This window comes from Pongo pygmaeus, chromosome 9, assembly GCF_028885625.2.
Source record: "Pongo pygmaeus isolate AG05252 chromosome 9, NHGRI_mPonPyg2-v2.0_pri, whole genome shotgun sequence".
NCBI classification, from domain to species: domain Eukaryota; kingdom Metazoa; phylum Chordata; class Mammalia; order Primates; family Hominidae; genus Pongo; species Pongo pygmaeus.
Window position 1 is genome coordinate 77,597,946 of NC_072382.2, and position 14,489 is coordinate 77,612,434.

The 14,489-nt window shown below is 56.8% G+C and overlaps 1 protein-coding gene across 2 annotated transcripts; it reads right to left on the reverse strand.

Moving 5' to 3' along the window:
- Window positions 1-734: 734 nt before the first annotated feature.
- On the reverse strand, window positions 735-14,085 carry LRRC32 (leucine rich repeat containing 32). 2 transcript variants are annotated; one of them, XM_054440032.2, is made up of 3 exons: window positions 13,811-14,085; window positions 9,071-9,158; window positions 735-4,720 (listed from the first exon to the last, which is right to left on the reverse strand). In XM_054440032.2, the coding sequence occupies exons 2-3, from the start codon at window positions 9,152-9,154 to the stop codon at window positions 2,816-2,818; spliced, it is 1,989 nt and encodes a 662-aa protein (XP_054296007.1). In that variant the 5' UTR covers window positions 9,155-9,158; window positions 13,811-14,085; the 3' UTR covers window positions 735-2,815. The 2 variants fall into 2 exon arrangements, with proteins under 2 accessions (XP_054296007.1, XP_054296006.1); XM_054440031.2 differs by lacking the exon at window positions 13,811-14,085 and adding an exon at window positions 12,956-13,220.
- Between the last annotated feature and the right edge of the window lie 404 nt (window positions 14,086-14,489).

The window sequence follows — 14,489 nt, forward strand, 5'->3', positions numbered from 1 at the left end:
GGATCGCAGCTGTAGGGAGAGCATGCCCAGCAGGGGTATGGGTGGGGGGCCTGCTGCACGGGGCCTAGGGAGAGGAGGTTTGAAAAGTGTGCTGAGTTTGGCAAAGGATACCCTTGATGCTGTTAGCAAGGGCAGCATGGAGCTGGGAGGGGCTGAAGGCAGCTCCAGGCGGGTTGAGAATGGGAGGGGTGGGAAGGGAAGCGACTTTACCAAGAAGCTGGCCTGTGAAGAGCGGGAGGAGGAAGGGGAAAGTGGCTGAGGGGCTTCTCACTATTTTTAAGACAGACAAGACTGGAGTCCAGCTGAAGTCTGAGAGGAAGACGTAAATAGAGAGGGAGAGGCTGGAGGCAGAAGAGAGCATGACGGGGCAAGGGAGAGAGGACAGGGCTGGGGACCCCAAGGAGGAGGGGCAGTGCAGCCTCTGAGATGGGGCACAGAGGGCTGAGCACAGAGAAGGGGAGGGGGCCTGTAGCTGTAGCAGGAAGGAAACAAACAGAAGCCCCCAACCTCTCAGCCCTGGGGTGGGGAGCACGGTCGCCTGTTGAGTGTGGGGCAGCAGAGGTGTAGCAGGGGCCATGCTAGTGGCTGCGGCTTCAAGGTCCAGGGTGGTGCTGACGCAGAGCCTGTGTCCCCGGGGATTTGCCGTGATGATTGAACGACCATAATGGGATTGAGGGGCAGGGTTCTAGTGGACGCGACGAAGCGGATTGCAAAGAGGAGGCTGGCAGCCACACTGCTTCTCCAAAATTAGTTTTTAATACATTTAATACAAAAAGAGTTGGTCCCGAGGCCTGGGCTGCGGCCTGGGTCCTGAGAAGTGACAGCAGCATTGTGTAGTGTTTTCAAAGATCAGGCATGGGGACCCACACCTTGGCCTCCAGGCCTAAGGAAGAGTGTTATGTGCAGTAGCACCTGTGGTTGTGATCCCAACCAGGACTGGGTCTGCCTGGGTGCTCCACACATCACCAGGGCCTAGCCCTGGCTCTGCCCATTGATTCTCCCTTAACTTCCTCTGGGCCTTGGTGTTCTCCTCTGTAAAATGGGATGGAGAGAGAAAGTGGCATTTTCATTTTCTCGCACATTACTGAGCCCACACCATGAGCTAGACTGTGGGCCAAGCACAGGTAAGATGATGAAGACAGCAAAACAAGGTCTTGAGTTGGTCCCAGCACGTCCATTCTTCCCAGACAGCTCATGACTCCATGGTATGAGGGATAGGGGGTCATCTAGGTGAGGCTTTCTACCTGTTTTTGTAAGAGGGAAAAAAAATCCTTGCATGATGAGGCACAGAAAGGAAGTTTGGAGCCAGGATTATCTTGTGATGTGATAGCTGAGAGAGGACATCACTCCAGTCCAACCCCCAATCTCACCCCACAAATAAGGGCTCTTTTTTCCCCCAGAGGCTCTGTACAAGCTCTCCACAAGTTTCATTCTCTTCCTAAGCCTCAGTTTCCCCATCTGTGCAATGGGGAGGTTGGATTCAATAGTCTCAAACTCCAGGCTCTGCTCAATAGAGGAAAAGGGAATGAGAGAATGCAAGAGCACAGAGAGAACAGGAGAACCCACACTAGGGTGGAAAGGAGGGGAGGAGGGAAACTAAGGCAGAGAAGGAGGAGAGCGCCTGCAGCTGCCTGCCTGGGAGAGAGGAGAGAGCAGGTGTGCACAGCACAGGATGCTTCCAGACCCTGCTTGGGCTATGTGGGGCCACTTCCCGTCCACTTAACGGCCTGCAGCCCCTGCAGTGGTAAAGATCAGGCCCCGGAGACAGAAGGATGAGGGTTTGAATCTCACCTATGGCATTAGTTAGCTGGGGCCTTGGAAGGAGATTTGCAGAACTTCAGTTTCCTCTTTTATAAAATGGGGATAAAATATAGGGCTGTCATATAGGGGCAGACACAAGGCTTGGATTCACATCCACATCTGCCAAGCTGGGTGCAAAACAGAACCAGATATCTAAGGTTTTAGCTCCTGGCTCAGCAGCCAAGGCGGAGCTGCAATGGAGAAGTGGGGCTGGGCAGGGACGGTGCTTAGAGCAGTACTGGGGTCAGGATGTGCAACATGAGAATGCCAGGAAGGGAGAGGGCCTGTCCAGAGCAGGAGACGGAATGGTCCAGTGCTGGGCTGGACCCCTTAACCAGACCCTGCTGGAGCCGCCGTGGCCCACCTAACAGCACCGGATCCAAGACACACTCGTACAGCTCCAATTCTCTCTTCCAGTCATAAGCTTTTCATTTTCAGAGAGACTGAAAGTCATTATCAGAAGATGCGACAAACAGTCCGCTTGGAAATGTCTCAGACAAATCCTCCTGGGCTTGGCCCTCCCTCACCCTGGCACGGCCGGGGCAGGACTCACCGCACCGAACCAGCGGGGCCTGCTGAGCTCCAGAGCCCTGGGCTTTCACACCTCAGGCCCTAAGCACACTGCGTGGTCGCCACGCGGCTCTGCGGCACTCTCTCCTACCAGACTGGGAGATTCTTGAGGGTGGGAATGTATCTCATTTCCCAGCATTCCCAGTGCCCAGAGCAGGGTGTAGCACAAAATAGATGCTCAGTGAAGATTTGTTGATCTGATAGTTCAACATTATTCTCTGCTGTCCCTGAAACCGCCCAACTTCTGGCTTCCACAGCTGGACCCAAAGTGCAGCCCGGGAAGGGGGTCACCCACTGATGCAGCAGGCAGCAGAGAAAGGTGTCCTGGGCTGCAATTTGGAGACCAGAGTTCTGGGATCCCAGGTCACTGTGTGACCTTGAATCAGTCCTCACTCTTCTCTTTACCTCAGGCTCCCCGACTGACCTAGAGTGTCTCCCGGCTTCTTTAGGCTTTATACTGTTGGTTAAACTTCTGCCGGCGGACGCAGCAGCAGGTGGCCAGCGTGGTGAGGAGGATGGCAGAGACCAGTATGAAGGTGAGGATGATGATGAGGTTGATGTTCTTGAGCCCCCCCTTCTCACAGTCCTCGGGACGCACGTGGCTCAGGGACACCTCCTCCTGGGAGCTGAAGCGGCAGATCAGGTCCTGGGTGGCGTCCACGTCCACACGGCCCTGGTGCAGCTGGGCTGCCAGCCAGCCATTGCCGCAGCAGCTGAGTGGGTTCCCCTGCAGGTAGAGGCGCCGGAGGCTGGTCTCCAGGCCACCCATGGCACTGCCTGGCAGGAGGCTGAAGCTGTTGTTTCGCAGGTCCAGCACCTCCAGTGACACAGCCTGTGTCCAGGCGGGAAGGTGGCTCAGGCGGTTCTCGGCAAGATTGAGCCGCTTGAGGCAGATGAAGCAGGGCAGGTCCACCTGCAGGACCGTCAGCCCATTGCCCTGCAGTGCCAGGACCTCTAAGGAGGCCTCCAGGCCTCCCAAGGCCCCCGTGGCCACCTCCAGCCCAGGATTGGAAGAAAGGTCCAGCTCAGTCAGTGGGGTGTGGAGGAAGGCCCCTGCCCTGAGCAGCTCTATCTCATTATCCACCAGGCTCAGGCTGTGGAGGGAGGTGATGCCGGAGAAGGCCACACAGCCGGAGGGGCCAGGCTCATCTGGCCCCCCACAGGGGCTGACTCGGTTCCCTTGCAGGTTGAGCCGCTGCAGGCTGGCCAGGTTGGCAAAGGTGTATGGGGGCAGGTCCCGCAGGGCATTGCCCTGTAGGAGCAGCGTCCGCAGAGACCCCAGGGCTCTGGCGCCCAGTTCCAGTGTCTCCAGGGCATTGTGGCTTAAGTCGAGGAGCATCAGGCAGGGCAGGGAGCCTGAGCGCCGGGCCTCAAAGGTCCGCAAGCAGTTTCTGCTGAGGTTCAGGAAGCACAGGGAGGTCAGGTGCTCAAGAAAGCTGTCGGGGATGAGCTCAATCTCATTGTAGCTCAAATCCAGATTCAAGAGCTGGGAAAGGGGGCGGGCGCTGGCATTCCAGCTGGGGGTTGAGAGGGGCAGGGCTGACCAGCCCTCGGAAGGCGCGTGGATGCCCTTGCTGTCCTGGGGTGGCCCTGTGGGGAGCCGGATGAGGTTGTTGGACAAGTTCAGGTAGATGAGTCTCGGGAGCGCGGCCAGGTCGGGGAAATGGAGCAGTTTGTTCTCCCGCAGGTCAAGCCAGGTGAGCTGGAACTCAGCCTGGGGCTGGGAGGCTGTCTGAAAGGCCTCGATGCTGTTGCAGCTCAGGTCTAGCACCCGCAGCTGCTGGAGGCTGAAGTCGGAGATGCAGGTGAGGGAATTCCTGGAGAGGTTGAGATGGGTCAGGCGGGGCAGGCCCTCGAAGGCACCATCCTCGATGTCCATCAGCACGTTGCTATGCAGGTCAAGCTGCTCCAGCACAGGCATGTCCCGGAAGGTGTGGCGGGTGAGGCGAGTCAGACTGTTCTCCGCCAGTGAGAGGGTATGCAGGCTGGGTGCCTCCCCCAGTAGCCGCTCCAGCAGGCCGCTGTACAGGCTGTTCCCAGACAGGTCCAGGGAGGTCACGCGTGGCAGGGGGCCCAGGCCACCGGCACTCAGCGCAGTGGCCATCGCCAGCCGGTTGTGAGCCAGGCTGAGGTGCTCCAGGTGGGTCAGGGCCTGGAAGGCTCCTGGCTGGAGGAAGCTGATCTCATTGGTGCTCAGGTCCAGGTGACGAAGTGCCGTGTAGAAGCCCAGGGGTGAGGCCAGGATACTCCGCAGCTGGTTCCCAGATAGATCAAGGGTCTCAGTGTCTGGCGGGAGCACTGAGGGGACCTGGAGCAGGCCCAGACCCTGGCACAAGACCTTCTTGTCCACCTGGGGAGGGGCAGGGTGGGGAGACAGCTGGCATAAGTGGGCGCGGTAGGGGATGAAACCAGACACGTTTATCCAGGAACGCTGCCTGGCTGGGGAAGCCTTCTCCCATGGACTCCCAGAATGCTCAACTTTCCCCCACCGCAGCCTGATCACCCCATGCCTAGATGACCCATCTGGCTCCCTGCCCCATCTCGGGCACCCAGCACAGTGCTGGGCATTAAGGAAGGAGCTCGATGAAGGTTCCACGGGTGGACAGATGGAGAGATGATAGACAGATAGAAGGACAAATAAACTAACAAAGAGAAACCCTGTACTTATTATTACCCCTCTTACAGGAAACAGCCATATATACCACAGAGTGACCCCAAGCCAGTGAGCAGCAGGGCAGAGCTGGGACCCAGGGCTCCTGATTCTATGTCCTAGGTCCCTTCTACAGGCACAGATAGTTAAATTTCCGGTGGTAGATGGGAATTTCTCCACTTTGGGAGAAACGTTTCCAAAAGAGAAAACTGTAATTTGTGCTCTGTCATCAGTTTTTATCTTGGCCTGCCTGCCTCAGACCTCATTCAGGCTCTCCTGTCATGGGCAGAGCCTGGGTCCTGGGGCCTGCCTTCCTTGTGGATGCTTCCGAGATGTGGCCTCCTCTCTGTTGCTGTTACCTCCTAGGGGGTGGCTTTCTTCCCAGGCTGGGTCAGGGGACTGGGCCCCTGGAGGTGGGAAGGGCCAGGGAAAAGATGGCCAGAGCCAAATCCACAGTCTTTGGTGACGGGACTGTGTTTGTGCTGTGCGACCTCCAGGAAGTCACATAACCACTCTGTTTTCTTACGTCCTTCCCCAGCAGCCACTTAGCATTTGACATCTTAGTTAATACTTTCAGGCCCGTGGTCCCATTGGTCTTTACCACAGCCTGCCCATCTGATACGATCACCCCTATTTACAGAAATCTAGGCTCAGGGAGGGGAAGGGAGGTGCCAGGATTGCCCAGCTGGTGAGGAGCAGAGCTGGGATTTGAACCCAGGTTTTTTAACAACAAAAGGTCGAACTCTTGTTCTTCCACAGATGTGCCTTCTGGGACCAAAATTCTTCCTGTGCAAATGCAGGTGTCCCTTTTCTCTTCCAGGCCTCCAGGAACCCCAGCCTTTCCCAGAAAAAGGTCTGACTTCCACAATCACCGGGCTCAGGCTCACTGCCCCCAGCTTCTGTCTCCGCCGACCCGTTCTGACCCACTCATTGCTAAATGCCTGACAACTGCTCAAAAGCTCCACTCTGACAATGAGGCAGCTTGGCTTAAACTTCTCCATGGTGAAGTCCAGGATCCCCAGCAGGGCCTTCGAGGCTGTTTGTAGCTCCTGCCAACCTGTCTCCCTCCTCCCACCCCAGCCCACATGCAGTGACCACAGCTGACCACTGCCCATCATGCCCTCCCACATCCACTGCTGGGCCTGCTCCCTGAGCTGGATACACCATCCCCAACCAGATCCACATGTGAACTCTTCACGCTGAGCTTTAGGGCCTCCTCCACCAGGGAGCCCTCCCTGACTGTGCTTCCTCTCAGAGCTTTGCCCCGCTGAACTGTGGCTGTTTGTGTGGGGACCTGCTAGACAGCAAGCTCAGAGCAAACAGGGACTGATTTGGTGGATGTGGATGCCTTGGACCTGACTAGCAAGTCAATTTTTCCTAATGAATGAGTCCCAGACATCATCAGTTTAGTAAAGGTCTGAGGCACTGAATCAATCACTTCTCTAGGAGGAAAGAAAATGCATAATTGATATTTTCAAAATATAGTCAAAGACGGGTAGAGCAAGAAGAGTTCAGCTGACCCACTTCCCAGATGTGAACACTGAGGCCTGAAGATGGCAGTGACTTGCATGAATTCACAGTGAGCCAGTGGCTGAGCTGGTAGGGAAGGAACACAAGCCGGTGTGTTCCTCTCCTGGTCTAGCTCTGCGCTTCCTCCTGAGAGCCCCAAGGTGAGTAGGGGGAGGAAGAGACCTGCTCAGCCTCAGGCCTCTGTGTGGCTCTTCTTACTCCATGCAGCACAATGACTCCATGTAGCCCCCAAGGGAGGCAGCTTCACAGGGGCCTCAGGAGGCCCAGGGATGCCCCGGCAGTTGGGCACCTGTGTGAACCTGAAACCTGCCCAGTTGCCTTGCCCATCCTTGCCCTTCCTCCCTCACAACCTCTCTGTCTGCAGGGGCCACTAAACATAGCCTCCTCCTCACAGCCCTTACCCCCTGGGGCATTCCTTACTTAAAGCAGAAACAACAAAATGACCTGTGATGGAGCCCCAGCTGTGTCAGGCTGCGTGCTGAGTGCAGAGACCCCCTACCCCATTAAATCTTCCCAGGCATTGTTCACCCTGTTCCTATTGTACCCCTGATGAAACTGAGGCTAAGGGGAGTGGGCTGCCCAAGATCAGACAGTCAGGGGCTCAAAACTCCCATTTGCAAATTCCTTTTCCTGTTGGTGCCAGCCAAGTTCTGACCACTGGGCCCTCAGCTGGTCGGCACAGCAAAGAGCATCAGGGACCCACTTACTGAGTGTTACAGTGTGGGGGGCACTATGCCGTGCCCCGCGTGTTACCCCCGGGCAAGTGTAGAGGCATACTGCCTCTGGATAGGCAAAGGCTCCCTGGGGCACCATCCCCTGAGACTTGATCCAGGACACAAAGTTTGCCAAGCCCGCAGCCCAAGACTTGCTTTCCATTCAGGGGCCCAAGACCCCTACTCTAGAAGCCCGGGGGCCTGATAGTGGGCAGGGCTGCACTGGGATGCCCAGCTCTCCAGTCCAGTCCAGGAAGAAGCTTGAAGTCCAGGGCGGTGCTCAGAGCTCCACTTCCAGGGTCTCCATGCCTCCTTCAGCTCTGAGCTCCCAGCATTGCCTGACTTACTGTAGGAGGGAACAGGAGGAATTGGCCCTTGGCCAGAGTTTAGAGCTCCCGCCCACTGTCCTGGGCTATCAGGACACCACTGCCCAGCTTCCTTTTCAGAAGCAAAGACTTGCCATCCAACTCCATTTCACCACCTGATCATGGGAGGAAAGCAGAGTAGGGAGAGGCACCAGGCAGTGAACAGTGGCAAAGGCAGCTGGGTTCGAATCCTGTAGGTCCCTGGTGGGTCACACATCTTCTCCTTAACTCCCGTGTGTATTATTCCCATGCTGGTTCAGAAAGTGCTTTCCTATCTCTTATCTGATTTCCCCAGACTCCAAAATTCACCTGCTTCCCCTCTGCCTGTTGGGTGGTCAAGGCTTTTCCCCCCTGAGCCTCGTCTCCCTGAGGTAGAATGTGCATTTGTATTTGGTGACATCTGAGGCCTTCTCTGCCCGCAATTTTGGGCTCCAGGAATCTTAGAAGGTCTCTGAAGAGCAAGAAAGGTGGTGGCAACAGGAGACATTGCACCCCCAGGGAAGGGCTGCGGGCAGGCAGCTGCCGGCACTTCCTGCCTCCTGAAGCAGCTGCCGGTTCTGTGTCATAAGCTTCTTCGAGTCTCAGGTCCAAGAGGGGCTTCCGGAGGCCCTGCCCTTTCCCCAGCCAGGCTCTGGCCTCGGTGACTGCCCGGTCTTACAAGTGGACCTAGGTATTCTCTTTGCCCTGTATCTCATAGAGTCACAAGAAGTTTAGGGCTAGTTTCCCTGGCTTGGGACAGGAAAAAGGAATAGAAGCAAATCAAACTTCATCCTTGCCCTAGGGAAGTTCATGGTCTGGCAGGTGAGACAGGCTTGGACCCTTTCACCAACCACCCCACGTGCTCAGTCTTCTCAGTATTGAGATAGGAGGAAGCCTGGGGACCGCAGGAACCCAGAGGAAGGTGTCATCAGACTAGGCCAGCCTGGGAGGGGCTGGGGAGGCTTCCTGGAGATGGCGGCATTTGACCTGGGCAGTAAGGAGTGAGAGGCACCCCAGCGGGCAGTCCCAAGTCAATTAGGAAGGGGATTTGTCTCCAGGAGGGATGAGCACAGAGGAGCCCCTCCCAGCTGGCCTGCCCCAAATTCCCCACACATATGTACATTCTAGATCCCCTAGCTGGGCCTACTGCTCTGTGGGGACAGCTTGGGGGAATACAGTGTAATATCAGCCTCACTGTTCCCAGCTGAATGACCTTGGACAAGGCCCAATTTCTCCAAGCCTCAGTCTCCTCCTTTGCAAAATGAGAATAATGGTGCTTATCTGGCAGGATTGTTGGGTAAATAAGGTGTTTAAACATTCTAGTAGGTGCTCGTTAAATGCAAGGTACATTCCCTTTCCTCTCCTGACTCTTCTAACTTCTGGCTTCTGGGGCTGGGGCACTAGCACACCCTAGGGCAGGGAGGTGGGGGTGGCCCTCACCCTGTCTGGGCAGAGCATCTTACCATCTTACAGGGCACTTTGTCTTGGCGTTGTGCAGCCAGGCCTAGGGTCAGCAGGGCCAGGAGCAGCAGGATCTGGGGTCTCATGGCTCTGTGTAGGGCAGAGAGGAAAGGGGAACACTGTAAGCCCACTGGCTCCTTCCCACTGCCAGCCCCCACTCCCACCCATTCTGTGCCTGCCCTCAGGGAACCCCAGAGCACGGCTGGAGCTGGAATGAAGATGCTTTGAGCAGGGCGGAGAGCCAGGTGGGAAATGGGCCTGCAGCCCAACATAGTAGGCCTCTCACCCAGGCCAAGGAGCCGCCCATTACCCAGGGGAAGCAAGAGTTTTAAGCGGCAGGTGACTTGGTCAGATGGGGGTTTTCAAAAGACCCCACCTGGCGGAAGACAGCCTGGAGGGGATGCACAGAAGGCTGACAGACCCTAAGGGTTATGCTAGGCCACGCTCAGGGCCAGGGACTGGGGGCATGGGGATGTAGAGGGGGTTTGGAGGGTGGGCCTCTGACTACATTTCCACCCAGGCCACACAAGTCCTCCATACCAGCTCTTCAGTCCCCACATGCAATTCCTCATTTTCTGCCCACTCCCCCACCTTTATTTGGCCCTTTTCCTTTTGATTCTCTGATTCTCGAGCCCTTGCCATTGTTCAAGGGCTGGGCCCGGGCCTTGGCAGGAAGTCCCACAGGAGGCCTGGCTGCCCCAGCACGGCTCTGCGGACTTCCCCAGGAGCAGCCTGGCAGGCCCTGTACTTTCACTGAAGCCGCACTCCAGCCTCCTGGGCCAGCCCTTCCCTCTAAGAGCAGCCAGGGGTGGGGCTGAGGGGACCGCACAGGCCCTCAGCAGGGTCAAATCCCAGTGCTGCTGGAGGCTCACTCACTCCCTCACTAAGGACATCAGCCAAGTGCTAGGGATATACAAATCCATCCATGAATTTCATTCATTCAGTCACACCTTTACTGAATACCTCCTCATGTCTGGCTCTGTGCTGGGAACTGGGAACTCAAAAAACAAATGAACACAAAAAAGAAGTGACAGTGACGGTGATACAGATAGAGAGTCTTAAAGAGGGACACAGAAAGCCTTCCAAGAGCACCAGGCGTACAGTCACCCACATCTGACTGCTCCCTCTTGTCTCCTCTACCTTCCTGCTGTGTGACCTTACAAGTCGCTTCACCTCTCTGAGCCTCAGTCTCCTCATTTGAGGTTAATGGCAGCCACGCCAAGTTTTGTTGAGAATCAAACGAGATGCCACTTACAGAGCCTCCATTATGCAGTAGGCCCTCTTCTCAGCACTTTCTAGGCATGAACTCATTCCATCCTCACAAAAATTCAATGATTTGGTTCCATCATCATTTTACAGAAGGGAAAAAGAAGGCTCAGAGAGCTTAGGTACTATGCCTGAGGTCACACGGTGAACAAGCCACCGGCCCAGGCGAGTCTGGCTCCTGGGTCTGTGCCCTTCAAATCCACACTCCCAGGCCTCCCACAGTGGGGTGCTCCCTGAGTGAGTGCTGAACCGCGATTCTGAAGGATGCTGCAGGAGAAAAGGCATTTACAGGGCTTTTGAGGGCAGTGTCTTTGACTGCTGGAACCCGCTAGTGATGAGCTATGGATGAAGATGGCTGCTCTGAATCCCATCTCTCTTGAAGGCGCACAGACCACAGCCGGACCTGGTAAACCCTATTCCCTGGCTCCCCTCAGGGCCACAGGCGCTGCCCCTGCAGCTGCTCTGCTCTCACCTGCATTACAGGTTGCGCTTTCACAGGAAACTTTGTTCTGCTGTTTAAAAAGCAGAACGCCACTGCCGGTTAGAAAGTTAGCATATTCAGAACTGAGTGAAAATCCCTCCGCAGGGCCTTCCAGGCCATTGGGGAGCATGCTTTGCCTGGCCAGCTCGTCTGTCCTGCCTCCTTCCCTGGTGTCCCCTCTCACATTCTGGGTTCTGGACACCTCATATTTCCATCAGTTCCCTGAGCAGATTTTCACTGTCCCAAACCTTCACTTCCTTCCCTCTCCTCTTCTGCTAAAGACCTCCTCATCCTTGGGGTCCCAGCTTAGATGGGCCAAGAGGCCTTCTTTGGTTCCCCAAGTCTGGACTATGTCCTCCAGTCCTCCCAGAGCCCCTGAGCTTTCAGTGAGCACAGCACCAAGCCCTCCGTGGCTACTGTACCCCACCCTCTCCCATGGGAAGTGCCCCTAGAGAGGGGCTCACCGTCCTTTGAGATGCATCTCACAGCACACAACAGGTCAGCAGCGGATAGAAAACTGACACTAGGAGTCTCGGTGACATGGGGTCGTTAGTAAGAGCAGTTCTCCTTGGCTCTCCCTTCACCTCCCTGCCACATTCCCTTCCGCCATCCGTGCCATCAGTGGGCTCTGACTGCTCTCCCTGAAAGAGACCCTGGATCTTCCTACTTCCGTCTTGTCACTGCCACAGACCGAGACGCCACCCCAATCCTGGCCTTGACCACAGCACCCTGACCCCTTATAATCTGTCCTATACCTAGCAGCCAGAGTGATAATATAAAATCATCTGTCAGATCCTAAACCTCTACTGCTTGAAAATCTCCAAGAAAATCCAGGCTATCCACAGTCTCCTCTCTGACTCTTGTCCATTTTCCCTTCCCTCAGCACATTCCAGCTTTCTTGCTGTTCCTTCAACACAGCAAATTCATTCCTGCCACAGGGCCTTTGCTCCTGTAGTTTCCTCTCCCTGAATGCTCTTCCTCAGCTCCTCACACGTCATTGTTTTCCCACACTCATCATTTTCTCATCATTTATTTCTTATCATGTGGGAACAGGGGCCTACTAAGTAGGTGCTCACTAAAGACTAGTGAACAAGTGGCAAAATCAGGGCAGAAGCTCAGCTGCAGTGGACTGAGTGGTGAGTGCCAGGTGAGGACAAGGAAGGGTCCTAGGCCCTTATTTCCCCTTCCTCTGGCAAACCCCATTCCATCCCCAAGGTGGCCCTGTGCACATCCAGAAGGGATCGTCCCTGCAGCACATCGGCATTCTGTCCTGGCATCTGACGGGAAGGGCCCCTCAGCTGTGGGCCCTCCTCAATGTTGCCCAAGTGGTGCCCACCTCAGGGTGCAGCATTTAAAGACTACTCTCTCTCAAAAAGGAGGACGGTGTCACTTAGACCCAGGCTTGCATCCAAAGCCCACCACTCACCAGCTCTGCTCCCTAGGGTAAGTCCCTTCATTTCTTGGTGCCCCAGTGTCCTGTCTGCAGGGTAGGCAGCTGGGTTCCAGTTCTGCCACTGGCCAACCCCAACTATTGTGATGATCAGGCAAAGAATGGCGGCGAAGGTGCCCTGTATCCTCACTGTCCTTCCCAGCTGGCACAGTGACCCTCGCAGGGCTGAGCATCCCAGGTGAGGTGAGCTCAGTGGGGAGGCCCCAAGCCTGCAGATAAGTGGCCTGGGCAAGAGGAGGCAGGAGAGTTGGACTCTTAGGAGTCCAACTCAGAAAAGTGCCAAAGAATGTGTGTGTGTGTTTGTGTGTGTGTGTGTGTGTGAGAGAGAGAGAGAGAGAAAGAGCAGGGGTACGGGGGGCAATGACTACTATCACAATAAGCCCACCCCTACATTTAAGGATGTTAGACAGTCTTCTAAGCACTTGACCTGTATCATCTCATTTAATTCTCACAATCACCTATTGAGGAAATTACTGTAATTCCCATTTTACGGATGAGAAAACAGTTTCTGGAAAGTGAAGTGACTCACCCCCAGAGTTACCCAGCTCATAAGGGCTTTGGAGCTGGGATTTATCCAGTTCTACATGACCTGAATACTGTGTTTTCTCCAGCACATGCTGAGCCGACTCCCCCCTATAGAACTGTCTTTTTTTGCCCATGAAGAAAAGGAGGCTCAGAGAGGTGACTTACCCAAAGTCACACAAGGAGCAAATAGCAGGGTCAGGATCAGAATCCAGTTCATCTGCCTCCAAAGCAAATGTTCCCACTACACCAAATCAAGGTCTCCTTCCCTAAGCCCTGCCAACGACCCCCTCACACGCAGGAGCAGGGCAGACTAGCTCACAGTCTGGGCTCTGAGGTCCTCTCTCCCTCCTCTCGGTCTCAGCTGACTTACTGGCAGAGTGGGGTCCTGGGAGAGCTGCTGCGGAGGTTCCTGTCAAGCAGTGAATCACTAAGGGCAAGCCTCGTTCTGGAGACATGTGCATCCCACGGGGGAATTAGACCTTAACCCAAAGGAATGTGGCTGTGATGGCGGAATTTCAGGCAGCTCGGCGTGGGGGTGGGCGTCTCTCACATCTTACCACCCATGAAGAAGGCTGGCTTCAGAGCCCCTTGGAGAGTGGTGGGTGCCCCCCACCCCACTACGAGAAACGGGCAGGCCATCTAGTGCTGTGGGATTGGCAGCCCCACGCCTGGCCGGGATCGGAGCGTTGCAGGAAACCTGAATTCAGATTCCGGTTTGCCCTTGCCTAGCTGTGTGTTCCTGGGCAAGTCACGGTCTTCAGGCCATTGTTTTCCCAGCTGTCAAATGGGAACGCCGGCCTCACCCCTTTGCGGGGAAAGATCCGCCAAGACAGGAGCCTTGGGGGCCTCCCAGGGACCGAGGGAGGGTCAGCCCCGGCTCCTCGCGCTCAGTGGGGATGGCGGGAGGGGAGTGTTTGGGGGGCGTCCCGCGGGACCAGCCCCCGCCCTGCGCTCTCTAGAGGGGCGCGACAGTGCGCCCCCCTGAGGGCCGGCCAGCCTCGCCTGCCCGGCGGCTCCTACCTGGCTCAGCGCGGCCGCAGCTCCTCTCCCGGGCAGTCTCGGCACATTTTGCGCAAACCCGCCCCCGGGTCCCACCCCGCGCCAGACCCCGGGGTCACGGCCCGAGGAGGAGCAGGCCGCTCAGCTGCCCCACCGGAGCCCCCGCGCTCCGGCTGCAATTTAAATACCTCTCCCGCCGGCCCGCCATGCCACGCCCCCCTCTGGCGAGGCCGCGGGGTCCTAGCGCCTGGCTCCGTGCCTCGGTTTATCCGGAGCCGGTGGGGGCGGAGTGGGGTGGGGCGGCGAAGCATCTTCACCACCCTGGGACCTCGACCGGGAAGGGGCGGGGGCCCAGTGTTGGGGGGATGAGAGGGCGGGAGGGAGAGGGGTTGCAGAGGAAGCGCCGTGGGAGCGAGGCCCGTCCCGGTGGCCGCCGCACGTGCAGTTCGCGGCCCCGCGGGGTCCGGAGGGGGACGCGGTGGCTCTAGGAGCCGCAGGTCCACAGAGGAAATCCGGCCTGGCCCCGATTTCCCAGCTGCTGGCGCCGCCGCACTTAACGCGGGGGCAAACAGGCGAGGTGACGGCGGGGCTGAATGCGGAAGGAAATGACCCTTCGCTGGCCCTGGGGCGGCCGCGGAGGGGGTTCCCCGCACCAAGCCGTCCACTCTGGTGGGTCCTGGCAGGTCACTTTTCCTCTCCG